This window comes from Kazachstania africana, chromosome 4 (assembly GCF_000304475.1).
Source record: "Kazachstania africana CBS 2517 chromosome 4, complete genome".
Lineage (NCBI taxonomy): Eukaryota > Fungi > Ascomycota > Saccharomycetes > Saccharomycetales > Saccharomycetaceae > Kazachstania > Kazachstania africana.
In genome coordinates, this window is record NC_018943.1 from 98,837 (window position 1) to 115,925 (window position 17,089).

At 36.5% G+C, this 17,089-nt stretch overlaps 7 protein-coding genes across 7 annotated transcripts; 5 read left to right on the top strand and 2 right to left on the bottom strand.

The window, feature by feature from the left end:
• Window positions 1–251: 251 nt before the first annotated feature.
• On the top strand, window positions 252–2,705 carry SKG3 (Skg3p; the record flags this gene model as incomplete). The annotated part of the gene is made up of 1 exon (XM_003956794.1): window positions 252–2,705. The coding sequence occupies one exon, from the start codon at window positions 252–254 to the stop codon at window positions 2,703–2,705; it is 2,454 nt and encodes an 817-aa protein (XP_003956843.1).
• Window positions 2,706–2,937: 232 nt separating this feature from the next.
• On the bottom strand, window positions 2,938–6,690 carry ATG26 (sterol 3-beta-glucosyltransferase; the record flags this gene model as incomplete). The annotated part of the gene is made up of 1 exon (XM_003956795.1): window positions 2,938–6,690. One exon carries the CDS (start codon window positions 6,688–6,690, stop codon window positions 2,938–2,940), a length of 3,753 nt encoding a protein of 1,250 aa, XP_003956844.1.
• Window positions 6,691–7,119: 429 nt separating this feature from the next.
• Window positions 7,120–8,625, bottom strand: ISC1 (inositol phosphosphingolipid phospholipase; the record flags this gene model as incomplete). The annotated part of the gene is made up of 1 exon (XM_003956796.1): window positions 7,120–8,625. The coding sequence occupies one exon, from the start codon at window positions 8,623–8,625 to the stop codon at window positions 7,120–7,122; it is 1,506 nt and encodes a 501-aa protein (XP_003956845.1).
• A 123-nt stretch (window positions 8,626–8,748) lies between these two features.
• SPC25 (kinetochore-associated Ndc80 complex subunit SPC25) lies at window positions 8,749–9,453 on the top strand (the record flags this gene model as incomplete). Its single annotated transcript, XM_003956797.1, has 1 exon — window positions 8,749–9,453. The coding sequence occupies one exon, from the start codon at window positions 8,749–8,751 to the stop codon at window positions 9,451–9,453; it is 705 nt and encodes a 234-aa protein (XP_003956846.1).
• A 128-nt stretch (window positions 9,454–9,581) lies between these two features.
• Window positions 9,582–10,640, top strand: PER1 (Per1p; the record flags this gene model as incomplete). The annotated part of the gene is made up of 1 exon (XM_003956798.1): window positions 9,582–10,640. The coding sequence occupies one exon, from the start codon at window positions 9,582–9,584 to the stop codon at window positions 10,638–10,640; it is 1,059 nt and encodes a 352-aa protein (XP_003956847.1).
• Window positions 10,641–10,889: 249 nt separating this feature from the next.
• Window positions 10,890–11,288, top strand: KAFR0D00660 (uncharacterized protein; the record flags this gene model as incomplete). Its single annotated transcript, XM_003956799.1, has 1 exon — window positions 10,890–11,288. One exon carries the CDS (start codon window positions 10,890–10,892, stop codon window positions 11,286–11,288), a length of 399 nt encoding a protein of 132 aa, XP_003956848.1.
• Window positions 11,289–12,778: 1,490 nt separating this feature from the next.
• On the top strand, window positions 12,779–16,945 carry TAF2 (transcription initiation factor TFIID subunit TAF2; the record flags this gene model as incomplete). Its single annotated transcript, XM_003956800.1, has 1 exon — window positions 12,779–16,945. One exon carries the CDS (start codon window positions 12,779–12,781, stop codon window positions 16,943–16,945), a length of 4,167 nt encoding a protein of 1,388 aa, XP_003956849.1.
• Window positions 16,946–17,089: the final 144 nt, after the last annotated feature.

The window sequence follows — 17,089 nt, forward strand, 5'->3', positions numbered from 1 at the left end:
AATACGTAAGTTGGTCAATGGAAATCCCTGAGAACTTCCGAGAAAAACTTCCAACCAAGATAAAAATTGATAAAACTGAACAAAAGTTAATCAGAGAAGAAGTGTATTTTTTAGCCTTACTAAAGTAAATAAGTAACTAGTTCATATTGGTTTGCTCTAATCATATATATCCTTTCATTTTTTCACTTTACTGAACCAAAAAAGAGTGAAAATTTCCTGATCTTCCCAGTAAATTTATAGTAGCAATTGCAATGAAAAGAATCTTTTCTGGGGCGAAGTCACCAAAATTGCCAAATCCATCCAGTTTCTTCCAAAGAGATGCATCTGAATCTTCTACTTCCTCTAGTCCAAGAAAGAGCCATTCCAGGGCCTCCTCCTTTGCTAAGAGGTTGACTAGTGGCGATTCTTCGCAAATTTTGCCTCAATTTGACGTTCCAATCGATGAAAGAGAACCAACGGAATTATCACCGGAGTTAGTGCCAATTGTAACATTATTGTCATCTCAAGCGCATAGGAGGTACCACAAAGGTGTGATCTTGCTTTTACACGATTTGAAAAATGATGGTTCTGCAGCTAGCAGAAAATGGAAAGAAGTTTATGCTGTATTACTAGGTACGCAGTTAGCTTTATGGGATGCTAAGGAGTTATCAGACTCAGGAAGCAATTCTGAGAACAGATTGAAAGATTTGGCTTCAAGACCAACGTATATTAATTTCTCAGATGCCACCCTAAGGTTATTAAATTCTAATGATGACCTATTAAGTGGAAAATCTTTAGAGAATACTGTTGTCGTCTCTACTACCTTGAAGAACAGGTATTTCATACAATTTAGTGACAAGCGATCTTTAGATGATTGGTATACTGCTATTAGATTGAGCTTATACGAGAATATATCTTTGCAAGAAGCCTACACAGGCGCATTCCTTTCTAGTAGAGGCTCAAATTTGGGTGATATCAAAAATATATTGGCGCCAACTAATAAATTTGACCATGAAGATTGGGTTAGTGTGAGATTTGGTGCTGGTATGCCATGGAAACGTTGTTATGCAGTAGTCTCCCAACAGAATGGTAAGAAAAGTAAAGATTCCTTTGGTCGTATTAATTTTTATGAGAACGACAACAAATTGAAAAAAGCCAATATTATGGCCTCTGTAACTGAATGTAAAGCTGCTTATGCAGTCTACCCCTCATCTCCTGTCCTGATCGATGCATCGACTATCCTTAAGTTACAAGGTACAATGTCTTTCGAAAAAGATGAAGAACCACAAGAAACCGTTATCTTCATTATGCCAGAGAAACATCAAGGTGTCCCCGGTTATGATACTATTATAAGATTTTTAATTCCAGTTCTGAACGCATTTAGACTATACGGTAGACCAGAAAAGCTGATTGCCAGTAGAGATCATCCAAACTCACTGTTATTTGCTTTGCCAACATTACCTCATGTGCACTACTTACAAACCTCCGATATTTTACCATTTGTACAGAATTCCTCAGCTTACAATTGGACGGCAAAAGAATGGAATGATAACATAAAAGATTTCTTGCAACAAAAACTGCTAGAAGGCTACACAGGTTGTGGCTCAAAAGCTAAAATTCCATCATTTTTAAGTTCCCCTAATATTCCAGTGCAGGAACTTTTCAGAGACTCTAATACTTTCCTATCATCTTCTGATTCATCTTCGACAGTTCCATCAAGTAGCCCCGTCTTTTTGAACAATCCTCCGATACCAAGAAATAGTTTCTTGGATCCAGCTGCTGGTTCTTCTGTATCTCGTTCTCGCACGTCCTCAGTTAAAAGAAATTCTGCGTCCCATTTCGATATGTCTTATTCCAACCCGAACGTTCCAAATAGCAGTAATACTTACCATACTTCCTCTCAGATGGGAAAAAGTGATCTATATGACCAAAACAGAGGTTTCAACAGTGTTGACGCTAGTTTCAACGATTTTGGAAATGTGACATCCTATAAAAATGGTGAACCAGCCTCTGACTTACATAGAAATCAAGCTATAGTACCTAAAATCCTGAATACTTATGAAAGCTCCTATGAAAAATATATGGGTATAAATAATGAGGAGAAGAAATTTCAAGTCCCAAATATCAGGGATTCAGTGAACCCAGCCACGGATTCAGATAATAATAGTTTTGCATCCGCTGACTCACAGTTATTTAAAAGCGGAAATGGAAGTGATTTGAGAATAGAAGATGAATTGAATGAACTGGCAAACAGGATGAAAGGGCTAGGGAATGAAAGTGTGAAATCTGATTCAACTCATCGTAAACTTGATGTCCCTGAAATTAGTGAAACTCCTTCTGCTAACAAAACAATAAGCAACTTGCAAAGTGCAGCAAATCCCTCTTACACTGGAGAGCAAGATATTTTTAATTCATCTTTCATGGAACAAGATCAAATGATGGGGGCAGAAAATTCTTATATGACACAGACATATAACCATGTTCCTACTTTAAATGGATCCAAGGGGCCAACATCACAAATTAAAAGCTTTCCTCATTCAAGAGGGATCAAGAACTTGAAAAATGTGACCGCTCTCAATGATTCGAGTCATGTTTCTCCTGTCAAATCGGTTTGCAGTGGTATAGACAACTCCGAGAAAATTCCAGATAATTCTACTTTTATTCAGCCTAGAACAACGCATCCATATGCTGATAGAATTAGAGCAAACTCTGGTGCTAGTAAGTGAGAGCAGGCAAACACTACCAATTATTTGTAACAACATAATAACTGCCTATAATCATTAATATCTCACTTGCGTAACGTTTTTATGTCCTTAAATGAAACCGCATAATAAGTCAGTATGTAATATTTAGCATTTTGCATATACACCTTACATTTTCTAAAATTTAATGCAACTCTATATACTATCATCTACACACAAAATTTGTGATATTATATATATACTGTTTACAATTTAGCTAGAGAAGAATCCATGAATCATCAACATTGAAACTTGGTATCATATTCGTCACGACATTTGTTGCAGAATTGACACCAGTTTCTGCAACTGATGTCACAGTTTCAAAATTAAATGGAAGGCTCATCCTTCTGTTTGCTTTCTTAGAAGCAATTAAGCTCCTAGCATATTCGAGTTCGCTATAAATACAATTAATCGCAGTTCTCACACCATTTTCTTTGGCAATTTGCTTCTGAATAATTTTTGCTTTCTCGATTATTCTTTCATCCGTAAGTACTTTCTTAATTACATTAGCTAAGCTTTTACTGTTTAATTTGCGAAGAGCAGCACCGACGCCAATATCTTCGATTCTATTAGAGTAAAAAAATTGATCTCCAAAAAAGGGCTTGATTACTGTTGGTAGTCCAGCACGTAGCGTGGCACCCGTAGTCCCAGATCCACCATGATGTACCGCAGCATCTAGCTGGGGAAATAGCCAGTCATGTGGTACTGCGCCTGCGTTGAAGACGCAATCAGGTAATTCAATTTCAACCTCCTTAGCTGACTTATCACCTAGACGTTCAGACCAACCTTTATTTAAGATACAGTAAACATCTGCTTCAACGACTGCTTCAACAAGTGCTTTTGTCATCTCTTTTGCATTGGAAACTACGATAGACCCAAATCCTATATATATAAGCTTTTTTCCTTCATTTCTTGCCTTTTTTATAAAACTTTCTAATTCTTTAGTGGGGGCATATGTTTCTTTTTCATCCACAAACCAGTATCCTGTAACTTTTACCCATTCACTAAAATCAATAGATGGTGGGAAAATAGTTGGTGAGATATTGTACAAAAAGGGAACTTTATTCTGTTGAAGCAAATATAGATTAGTTTTGTTTAAGCCTAAAGTTTCCACCCTCCATTGATTTATATACCCACTTATACCTTTCCAAAAGACATTTTCGAAGAGTACATGAGTTAGATAATTGTAATTACCACCTCTTTTCTGATCTGGAACAATAAATGCATGTGGATAAGCTCTTGTTCTTGTCCAAGGCATTGTAAAAGCTCTAAAATACGGTATTTGTAATGCCTCTGCAATGTGAACACCCACCATGGCCGATGGCGATTCAATTAAAATATCAAAATTCGAAGTCTTACAGGCTTCCCATGATGTTTGAAGCAGACGTTTAATCCAACCTTTGAATCTTGAAGAAGCATCTCTCAACATTCCGATATTCATTGATTCATGTTCCACCATAAGAGCCATCAGTTCTGCAGGATCACCGGCGAGTTCCTTGAACTTAATGCCATGGTTCTCAACAAAATCCTTGAATTCTCTGTGAGTGATTATAGTGACTTGATGTCCTTCTTTTATCAATCCCTGCCCTAACGCAATATATGGCTGGACGTCTCCCCTCGAGCCAATTGTTAGAAGTCCAAAACTATAGGATTTGTTTGGAACGATAGTTGTCTTGAAGTTAGGATTTTGGTCAACGAGTAGAGGAACCTCGAAGCCCTGTGCAGCAATCTTATCTTCAAAGAATTTCAGTTTAGCATTTTCAGAATCAGTTTCTATGTAATTTTCAGCAACTGTAGCTGAATCTATTTTTACTACCTTTAATTTTTCAACTCTTTCAAGCAAAATTGATTCAGCATCATTTCTTGTAGCCTCATTACTAAATTCGAAGAATAATTCCTCATACGCATTAATTACCAGTACCAGAACGTAGTATCCGAACCTAAATCCCTTTTCTTTATAACAAGTCTCAATATCAGTTAAAGGTAGAACCATTTTTGTTGTAGTACCAGGCAGGAGAGATCTAAAGCACAACACATCATCCCCCAAATATAGTTTACCGTATATTGGCACATTTCTATTTAAGTGTGCATAATAAGAACTGAGCAGAACTTCTTCTTTTTTCAAGTTGAAATGAAATCTGAATCGCTTGTTAGCATTGACGAGTTCTTTTCCTTTCACAACAAAAAGATGTTTGCTTTCTGGAAATTTTACCCAACTATTATCATAATGGGTGGGCTTTGCAGACCACATTCCAGCGACATTTTTGAATGGTTTTGACGTCCACTCAGTTAGTTTTTCACGTCTGGTACTATGGTCATCGGAAGAAGGTGAATATGAGCCCGGGATAGGAGTATCAGACGGAGACTGTTGAATCTCTAATGCTGATGGTGTAGAATAACTTTCAATAATTATACTTTCTTCAATTCGAGTGTCATCTGTATTATGACTCCTTCGCAGAAGTTGGTTACTTTTTGATCTAAACCTTTGTATTTTCGACTTTTGTTCTGCCTTTGCTGATGGCGGTTCATCAAGAAGTTTTTTGGAGGTTATCTTTCTTACCAGAGGTAAGTACCGTATAGGTGAAGATGATGAATGTTTTCTATAATTTTTAGTTGCATTGTCATCTGAATTCTTATTTGCCTGGATTAATTTATCCTGCTGTTTATTAACAATGGCAGTAGGATCGCTATTGTAGATTGTTTTTGTTCCGTTAAGTTTTAACTCTGATATTTGCCCTTCTAGCTTCCCTTTTAATTGATCACCAGCCGTATCTAAAAACATAAAAATGTAGTCATCAACAGCAAACGTCTCTCTACTTTCCAATGCCCTTACCCGCAAGATACTGGATTCATTGGTCATTTTTTGGTCATCAATCTCCATGACATTAGATATTGGAATCTTCAAACTCAAAGAATTATTTTCGGAGTTTTCAGCTGTGAAACGTTGTCTTCTTAGGGCATTGCACCATGTCTTTGCAGAATATGGTGAGTCTGCATTGAACCTGAAAGTTTTTTCCTCTGTCACCAATTTGAAATTACTAGCTAACTCTGTATTATTGGAATTTTTCTGGATTTCAATTAATGTGACATTTCTTAAATCAATGGTCAATATGGGAAAGTAAATTTCAGTCGGAGAGCTATACAACGAAAAAATATCTCCCTTCAAGATACACCAGTAGCGATTTGATCCTTTTAATTTGGCCTTAACATTAAGATGCCCTGTCATTTTAACTTCGCCGGAGGTCTTTGGTAAATATGCAAAGAAAAGTAAGTGTTTTGAAGTAACGAAAACATGACCTTGGATTAAAACGTCTTTTAATAACCATGCAGAACTACCATATTGAAACTCTTCATCTTGATCCAAATTGAATTTACGCTGTAGTTTCCACTTTATATTTTCCTTTGTAGACTCTTCATATTCGATTCCATTGTCATCTGCGTCCCTTTGGGCCACATCTCTATTGTTAATCTTTGGGACTACTGAGAGCTCGAAGAGTGTAGGCTTTCTCTGTTCTAGAGGAGCATTAGGTAGATCTAGCGTTTCGGATGACTTTACTATTTTATCTTCTTCTGCCAAATCCTCGGCACTTTGTGCAATGTTCATTCCTGCATAAACACTTGCCGTCGTTAATAAGCCTGCAATACTCTTCATCATATATTTTGATTTTGCCAAATCATCTTCTTCATTTTGAACGTTCTCATGATTGAACTTGGCAACAGGGGATATCACGATCGATCCCAGGGCGTTCGTATATTCTATTCCTTCATTTTTAACACGTTTCAAAGCAGATATAGAACTTGAAATACCTTGCCCGGTTACCTGTATCGGTTTTGAGATCGCTGGAGTAGCAGCTTTTGTAGAGGATAAAATCTTCACAGGCTTTGAGAGTAGAACAGACGCCTCCTTCGACTTGGTTGTCTTACCTTCCTGACTCTTCTGCGGCTGACTACTTGAATCAGAGTTTGCCATTGGTATAATCACAAATCCTTATGAACTGGAAGCAATTTTGATTGTCGCAATTGCTCTCACTGAAATGCCTTTGTGTGAATAATAACAAAAAAAAAGAGTGATCTCTTGTACAGTCAAATACGGCAATACAAGCTAATAATAATAGTCTTACTCCACAAATCTACCTCGAATATGGGAATAACTATAGAATTTGCAAAAACTCTTGTACTACCTGAGAGATGAGATGTGCGACGCATCAATTCCCCTTAAAAAAACATTGCATATACAAGGGCAAGAGACAGTGCAGCTTAGCTTAGCTTAAACTGGTAAAATGAAGATACACACATTTGTTTTGGTGCAAAATGTTATGTACAAACTCTATAAAATATGGTATATATATGTATGTAATTGTGCTTACCGTGGCTGGTATTATTTTTCTGTCTAGTAACGCTAGTTTTGTGGCAAAATAAAACTAGTGCGTTTCATGTCGAGAACGGATTGTAGATTGCGTTCTGCATCAGTGACTTCATGTTCTATTTCCATTAATGCCCTGAGTTCGGATCTACCGAATAAGAACGATATTAGGCCGTTGATTGTACCAAAGACTGATACGATAATGGCAAATATGACCCAAAAGACAGATGACCATCCTGCTCTTTGAGAGGTGAAACTTGTCACAGTGATGCTGGTAATCAGTAGATATATGGCAATCCAGAAGTATGCACCCCTAATCAATTTTCTTCTCTTGGCTACTTTTGTATAAGAAGCAATGGTGAGTTTCAATTCTTCGTAAGTAGAAAACTTTTCCAATAGTTGATCTCGTGTGAGATTCAAATCTGAATTGGAGTATATTTTGTTACGTAGAACAGGATTTAAACCTATGTCTTGCGGTAGAAACCTCAATGAACATGAGTAGGCAAAATGGTCCGAGAAGCTGCCCACATTTGGGATTCTTTCAGTAAATCTTAATCCAGCTTCTATGGTCTGCAATTTAGCAGGGTCAACCAACGCATAGTCTAGCCTACATGCTTCATCGGGTCTTTTCTTACTACGCCAAGTGTTTAATGTAGAATCGCATGTAGTACATCCAAATATTAGCTGATCGGATGGATTCATCTTTGAAATTTCACCTTGATCTTGCTTCCCATTTAATTGTTCCCAAGAATCTATTAATCCAGTTTCCAACGTTAGGAAAGTATGTGGTAAAGATCCAGGCCTTGAATTCAAATCTCCAACAATGACCACGGCATAGCCAGCTTTCTTATATAGATTTGCAATCTTGCTAAAATGCCAAGCCTGGCACGATCTGTGACAATAGTAGGCATTTTCACCCGTTAAAGCATAAGGTGCATGCATGTGACTGTTTAGTATTGCCAATGGGGCGGTATCCTCGGTTAATGCTTTCAAAATTGTTACACTGATTGATTTACCCACGAACCAGTCACCTCTTGTGATGGCACTTGGAACACCATTGATTGGAAATTTATGAAGAAAGGTAGAATCTATTGGTATCTTAGACAAAATTGCAAGACCTGGCCCAGATATGATACCAGAATAAAATATTCTGTAAAATGGGAACACATCTTTGCAACGGTACACTAAATAATCCCAGTCATCTTTACACCAGATTTCTTGGAGCACAACAACATCATAGGTATCCTCCGTATTTAAATCGGGGCTATCCCTCAAAGATTCAAGGTTAGGCAGTGGAACACCCGTGCGGATCCCGGCCAATTTGTCTGCAATTGCTTTCAATCTTTCCTTTCTGTGTTTAGACACAAATTTGAGTCCCCATGTGTTAAAAGTTAAAAACTTGATCGTAGGGTATTGGGAATGCGTCTGTTTCCTAGACAAAGAAAGCGATATATCGTCGTCTATGCTTATTGTCGACATGTGCCAGTGATGAGATCCTGGCTTAGTGTTGAGTAACTTTACGTAACTAAGCTTTTCTTGCATCTCTTCTCTCTCTCTCGCACGCAATATGGTTGAGAAAGATAAACAAAAAAATAGTGGTAAGAAAAATCAAAATAGATGAAGATATAAACACTTCGAATAGGTGAGAGAAGAAGCTACTGGGACATGGAGGAACAAATAGATCAATTCCATTTGCTGAAAGGTAAGATGGAGAATTTTGCCGAGTTGATTCATAATGACATGAATCTGAAAATGAATACTGCATTAAACACTGTCAAGACATTCGAAAATGAGAAGAATAAATTACAAATTGAGAGCGATTCGATTCGTAGACAGATAAAAGAACTGGAACAAAGTGAAAAGGAATTAGCTGAAGATATTTCTTTAAATGAATCGGAAACCGACGAGGTTAAAAACAGGTTACAAACGTACCAGATTCGAAAGAAACAGCTCATTGCACAAAAGGAACAGTTACTTAAAGAATCCAGCGAACTGGACAATATGATCAAGAGTAAAGAAACAGAAGCGCAAGAAGCAAGGATCAGAATAGACAGACAACGCCAACGAGACAACCCTGAAGTCATTCTATATGAAAAACTGCTGGGATTGAAGATAGATGCAGCCAAGTCTGGCATTCTTGTATTTGAATACGGAAATTTTGACGACAAAGACATGAGCCGCACATGCTCCTTGACACTTGATGTGTCGCAAGATAAGTTTGTTATCATCGAAACCGTCCCGACGCTCGATTCGAAAACAGTAATACCGCATTTACAGGATATACTGAATGTCAATAATAATCTTCCAATGTTTATAGTAGAATCTCGGACTGCCTTAACATCAAGAAGTCTGAACGTTCAGGACGATTGACCTTTTTTAGCTTCGCAGTGACAAAATTTTTCAACTCGAGCCTTTTTTTTTCTCTTGTTGCCAGCTGAAAAGTTTCATGAAAACAAGAAAAAATTAACAAGAGAAGGTCAGTATTAAGAGAGTCGACAATGTTGGGGAGATGCGTACTTCTCTGTGCACTTTTTGTAGTGCAATTCGTCAGGGGCTCTCCAGGTGACAGACTTGATGAGTTCAATGACTGTACGGATGCGTGTGAATACATGAGGAAATGTCCGAATTCTGAAGTACATTTCAATTCTGAGAGAAATCCGTTCTTTGAATACGACTTCACGGAAACTCCATCCTTATTGAGTATCTTTCTATTTTGGGATTGTATCTCCGATTGTGACTATCAATGTCAACACATTATCACGAATTTGAGAATAAGAAATAACGATGAGATTTATCAGTTCCATGGTAAATGGCCCTTTTTCAGGATTATGGGTACGCAGGAATTCTTCTCAACACTTTTCAGTATTGGGAACTTTATACCACATTATTTAGCGTTTAAAAAACTCAGTGAAAGGATCAGAAAATTACGCAGTAGTAATACAAAGACTGATATGGTCAATTCCAAGACTTTGATCAATTATCTTTACGTGACAATAGCAGGGATGTTAGCATGGACTGCAAGTACAGTTTTCCATCTTCGAGATTTGATAATAACCGAGAAATTGGATTATTTCTTTGCAGGTATGACTGTCCTAACAGGGTTCCATGCAATTTTCGCTAGAATGACATATCTACATAAATTTCCAAGGCTGGGCAAAATTTTTACTACTATGGTGCTGTTTATCTTCTCGCTTCATATCCTTCGACTCTACGTTGACTGGTCATATACTTACAATATGAGATTTAACGTATTTTTTGGAATTTTACAATACATTCTCTTATTAATGTTGGCCTTCCAAAATTATACGCATATCCGTAATAATAAGATATCGTTATACTATTCGACGACAAGTCTGGTATTCAAACTGTGCGTGACACCAGTTTTGCTAGTTTTATCCACAGCAATGGCAATGACGCTGGAACTGTTTGATTTCTTCAGTTATGACTGGCAGATTGACGCACACGCCATTTGGCACTTCTGTACAATATGGCCGTCGTTCGTACTGTACGATTTTTTCTTAACTGACTTTGATACTATCGCTCAAGCCGTACTATAATAAGTATATATATGTATAGTGTGTAATGTGTGTAACAAATCTTAACCACTGGGCGGTATATGAGAAATAGAATGTACCTTTTTCGTGTTTACTTCTCTTGTAGGCCTGTTCTCTTGCAACATTCCTCTCGGGGTGTCAAACTCATTGGAAAAATAACGCGATATCAGATTCTCGTTGAAAAATTCTATCACAGATTCATAAATATAGAATCGAAACCTTCGAGAGCCAAGTGGTACCATATAGTATCAGATGATTCCAGCACTCGTTGATCCAGCATTGCTACATGAACATGCCTTCTATGACAGCGGTGATATCGACTTGGTGTTGAATCCGCAAACTTTTACTGATAGAAATGGCTATAAATCAATAAGCGAGTTTGGTCTAGGTTTCTTCAACTACGACATGGAGCTCAGACATGAAATTTACGATTATACTAACGGTAATCTGTTCAGATCACACATTTACGATTATTTCACGATCTATTTCATTCTTTTTATCATACTATGTGTCGGATGGTTATTAGCATGTTTGTTAGAATTGAACTCAATGAGAAAGTTTCTCACGAAAAGTTGGCATGGTAGAAGAAACTCTAAATACGTTAGTAGTCACAGTAATGATGATGTCGAATATCATCATATTAAAGTATAGTATATCTGACTTCAATCATTTCGCCGTTATATTTGCCAATAAAAAAACCTCAATTTGACATCTATTCCATTCATTGAACAAAGAATAGCCTTTACTTCTCTCCTTTCGGAAACGCCTAAGACTGTAATGACACAGTTGCAACAACATTAAGATTTTTCAATTGGTCAGAAGTTGTATCTAATTTTATCTAATTTTATTTAATTAATTCTGTAAAAATAAAACTTACATTACTCACTATTAGTATTTTGATACCATTACGTGGATTAATCACGGATATAATTTCCAGGACCCTGACGTCAAGGCACTTCTCGATTGCAACAATAGCTAATTTATAATATTTTCTTGGCAAAGATCAAAAATTTGCTGTAGCTCGTATATAGCAATACATTGATCATTCTAAGGTAGTGGGCTACCGTTTGAGAGATATTTAATTGATGTAACTTAGAATCATATCAAGCTCTCGCCATATAGGAAGTACATTGATAGAAATAGAGCAATATACTTTGTATTTGAAAGGTTTCAATCGTATATTGAGGGTTAGGTATGCACTGATATGAGTAAACGGTACTCGAAATGGAATTAACTGAAATGATTCTATAATAGGAAGAACTGGTGTGACATAGAATAAGTTACTTAAAATAGAAGCTCCCGGATAATGGCACAAAACTGAACCTTTTCAAGCAAGAATACAATAATTCTTTTGGATCAAAAAGGTTAAAATTTGATATGCTTTTTGCATGAAAGTTTATACTGGGAGAGAGTCACTTTTGTTGTTTAGAATTCAATATTTTGAACCGTTTGTAATCGGTTTCAGATTACTCGAAAATGTATTACCGCTCAAACAAAACATAAATAAATTTTAAAATAAAAAAAAATCAAGTAAAAAGCTGAGGTCACTCACATAAAAACACTAAAGACACTAACATCTTTCTTAAAGGTGCGCTACATAATTTCCCCCACCAGCTATGTGATTGGCTGCTCTTTGGTAGTCAATTACGACGAAAACTGTACAACTAGTACCGTATTTGTACGGTTTCAAACCACTTTTCAGTGCTTTAAAAGAATGAATGTTATTTCCTTGAGCAAACCTAACATTTTTAGAGCATGTCCTTCACCACAGTGTAAAGCCTCTGACCCAGTGACCAACTGACGCAAGGGTCGCACAGTCTCAAAATCGTGTTTCCAAACCGCTAAAAGAACTGTTAAGCCCAGGAAAAAGGGCAATGCGTCATATCCAAATGCCAATAATTGAATATTAAGAAACACTGGGGAATGAGAGTAAAAGTTATTGATAATCATTACATATCTGGATGTGCTTAATACGATACTTATTTTAGCAGCCCAAAAGCGTCACCCGGCTGAACATTTTACAAACATGAAAAATATTGTAAAGCGGATATTAGATGAAGAGTAATGAACAAATGAATTAAATTTTGGTGACTTAGCATCGAGTAAAGGATACTATCCATTCTCGAACAGATTAGTATACCATGTCGTTTTCTATAAGGGCGACACCTAGAAGCGGTGGTCAGTCACAACCTTTAAGCATGGGTGTAGAAAACTTTCGTACATTCAAAGTGGCACACCAACGTGTATCACTGGATGTTAATTTATCCACACATAAAATCAAGGGCACTGTCGATATAATATTAATTCCGTTGATTCAAAATCTAGATTACATTACGTTAGATTGTAAAGAGATGAAGATTACTGACGTTTTAATTGAGAACAGAAGATGTGAGCATTATATTCATGACGATACTTACAAATCACTTCTGACAAGGTATACCTCCCAACCAGATGAAGATATACTTTATAACCATAATTCAATTGAACAATCGCATTTTTTCAGGGAGAAGTTTGCAGATTTGAATGAGAAACCTGAAGAAAGAACAAAATCTCAACTTACAGTGAAAGTACCCTCTTTTATAAAAATTACTCTACAAGATGCCAGTTCTTTAACCAATTACACTCCAATTACTCCATCAATTAGAGGGACACCTATTTTCCAAGAAGAAGTGTTCACTCCAATTACTTTAAAAGTTGAATACGAAATAGAAAATCCAAGGAACGGTATTGTTTTCGATACAATCTTAGAGGAACATCCTCATTTATGGAACGCTTACACTACAAACTCGGAGTTGTGTGCATCTGCTTCGTACTGGGTTCCATGCATTGATCTATTTGACGAAAAGTCCACATGGGAAATTGAAATCAGTGTCCCCAAAAAAGTTAAAGATATAGGAATAACAAAAATTGTTGGACAACAACAAAAATCAAACAATAATCATTTAACGACGAACAAAAAGGTGGACTCAAGGTCGGGGTTGAACAATATTGATTACGATGATGAAGAAGAAGAATACGACATTCTAGAGGAAGAAGATACAGAAAACCCTATGAATAGAGATATTGTAGTCTGTTGCTCAGAGTTTTCGACAGTTAGAGAATTAAATCATCCAACTGATTTATCAAAAAGGATATTTTCCTTCCAAATTTTCAACCCTGTAGCCCCTCACCATGTTGGTTGGGCCATTGGTGCATTTAACACCTGGGAGTTGCCTTCTTTAGTACCATATGAAGAAAAGGCTGAAATAGACGAACAAGACGAAAATGACGACTTTAACAACAACAACAATGTAAATAACAATCATATTCAGCACGAAGTTGTCGATGACATAGATTCCAATGACATAATACCGATCCATGTTTATACTTTACCAACACATGATGTTGATGAGAAAACAGTAATAAATTCAACTATCGTTTGCCAAAAAATAATTGATTTCTATTCAAAAGAATTTGGCTCATATCCATTTACGTCGTACTCACTTGTCTTTCTACCAACACTTTTGAACGAAAATATGGATTTTGCCAGTTTGACACTCTGTAATAGTCGTCTACTTTATCCTCCAAAATTATTAGATGAAGTCTTTCCAACAACAGAAAAGCTAGCATGGTCATTAGCATCACAATGGTCTGGTGTCAACATAACGCCTTTAGATATCAATGATATTTGGTGTTGTCTGGGCATGGCTGGGTATATGGTTTTTCAATTTACCAAAATTCTATACGGGAATAATGAATTAAAATATAGGCTGAAAATTAACAGTGAAGCCATCGTAGATGAAGATTGGGAGAAGTCTCCCATTGGCTCTACCTTCCACAATTCATCGAGACCGATATCCATAATAAGTAAAGAATTAGATTTCATCAAGCTGAAAGCACCGATGGTCCTCTACATTCTAGATAAGAGAATGACGAAAACTGAAAGGTCCTTCGGTATGTCTCGTGTACTGCCGAAAATCTTTTTACAAGCTATGTCTGGTGACTTACCAAATAACTCATTATCTGCTTCGCATTTCCAACATATTTGTGAGCGTGTGAATAAAAATAAATTAGAATACTTTTTTCAACAGTGGGTTTACGGTTCTGGTGTACCAATTTTTAGAGTGACTCAAAGATTCAATAAAAAGAGAATGGTAATCGAACTTGGTATTAGACAGTGTCAAAATACTGAACTAGGCCAAGATAAAACGGTGGGCTCTAGTGGGTTTTTCAACAGTGCCTTGCATCATTTAAAACACGAAGAAAAAGATATTGTACCATTTTTCACTGGATCTATGACCATAAGAATCCATGAAGCTGACGGTACACCCTATGAACATATTGTGGAGCTGAAGGATATTTTTACCAAAATTGATATTCAATACAATACTAAGTATAAAAAACTAAGAGGAAGAAGGATGGCATCTACTTTAAAATTGAACGCCAGTACATCTAATCTCCAGGACGACTTTATTGATGGATCTGTTGTTGATAAAGATGAAGAGGTTCAAAAATTTGGTACAGTTTTATCTAGTGAAGAAGATTGTAAGAAGTGGAATTTAGAGAATCTTACCAAAACCACTGAAGGCAATGAACTACAAAAACAAAATGAAGTATTTGAATGGATTAGAATAGACTCTGATTTTGAATGGATCTGCAAAATGTATATTAATCAACCCGATTATATGTTTGCATCTCAATTACAACAAGATGGGGACGTAGAAGCCCAGTTTGAGAGTATAAAGTACTTTGAGGATGTTACTGTAAATGCAAACAAAAATTCATTAATTTATTCTTCTATACTAGCAAGAACCGCTATGGATGATAGATACTTCTATGGAATACGGTTAGAAGCATGTAAAGCTTTGGCTAAATTTATTTACAGACCAGAAGAGATTTTCTTAGGCGGTTCCAGACATTTAATTAAGATTTTTCAAACATTATTTTGTTTTGAAGATTCGAATATTCCCAAAAACAACAGATTCGATAGTTTTCAAAAATATTTACTTCAAAGAGAAATACCAAGTTTTTTGAGTAGTGTTAGAACAGAACAAAATGACTGTCCCTCATTTGTGAAGCAGTTCCTCCTCGACATTTTAACATACAATGAAAATGCTGAAAATCCATTTGATGACATAATTTACCTGACAAGGCTAATAAATAATGTTGTAACATGCACTATAAACGATAAAGAGGATAAAAGCTTTTTAAAGAAAGTCGTTGAACAACTAAATAGGTATGAAAACTTGGATACATGGATACCTACCTATCAAGTAAAGCTAATGAAGACCATTTTAGAGGAGAAATTAAGATTAAATATAGCAGGATTATACGATTTTGGCAATCTTAAGAAATACTTACAATATTCACTAAATTATGACACTTTGAGCTCCAAATACCCTGAAGATCTACCAAGACTGAGAGAAGGTTTTCAAGATATAGCCTTGACTTCTTTCAAAATCATGTTGCTCCAGGGTGGTATTAAAAACAAATATTCGCTCGAATATTTCTTCCAATCGCTTTGTTTCATTCCGGACGTGTACATACGAGGCAATTTGGTGGACACATTTATAGAAGTTATTGAAATAATTGCAACCAAAAAAATGACACACACATTAGATGATGATATTACATTTCTGATCGAAAAGATAAATCCCGCTCAAATCAATATCGAAAACGAGGATGAGATATCTGCTTTAATGATGGGTGCTACGGACTTTGAACTTAATGATAGGAAAACACAACTAATGCGTTCTACAATCGAAGGTTTGCTAATATTATTACGAAGGAATTTCGAAGACTACGAACCGTTGAAAAAAATCCTTTGGGATGTACTACATATGCCAGTATTGAGTCTGTACCAAAGAAAGCGTCTTTTTGACATAGCACGCGTGCTCTACACACTAACCGATAGCTTCCAAGTCAAGCTTCCTGCTCCAAGAACGAAGAAGTTGGTGGCTAAATATATTGGCGGCTCTAAGGTAATAATAAAACGTGACGGTATCTTGAAAGTGCATTTATCTGCCTCAAAGGCCAAGCTGTCCGGAATTACATCTTCAGGTAGCACCGCTCCGCATGAAGTATCCTCCGCAGCAAAAGTCAAAACTCCTACATCTACTAAAGCCAAAATCACATTGACTAAACCCTCGAAGAAAGTCATCAAACCAGTCGTAAATAAAGTGGGCTTTCTACCAATTAGGTTTCTAAGACTTTCTGACAAGTACAGAAAAGTTAACATTTCATCAGTACCCTTCAGTGATAATGTTACCATAGTGAAAGCCAATGCAAGATCTTTCACGGTTAAGGTCAAGTTGCCCAAGAAGAAGTAAGTCACGTGACAAGTCATTACGTACCATTTCCTTTTTCGGGAAAATGTTGATAATTTTTTTATATAGAAAGGTATTTAGCTTGATCACATCATAAAGAACATTTAGCATCTGTAACCGCCCACTTGTGGTCTTTGATCGGCTTCT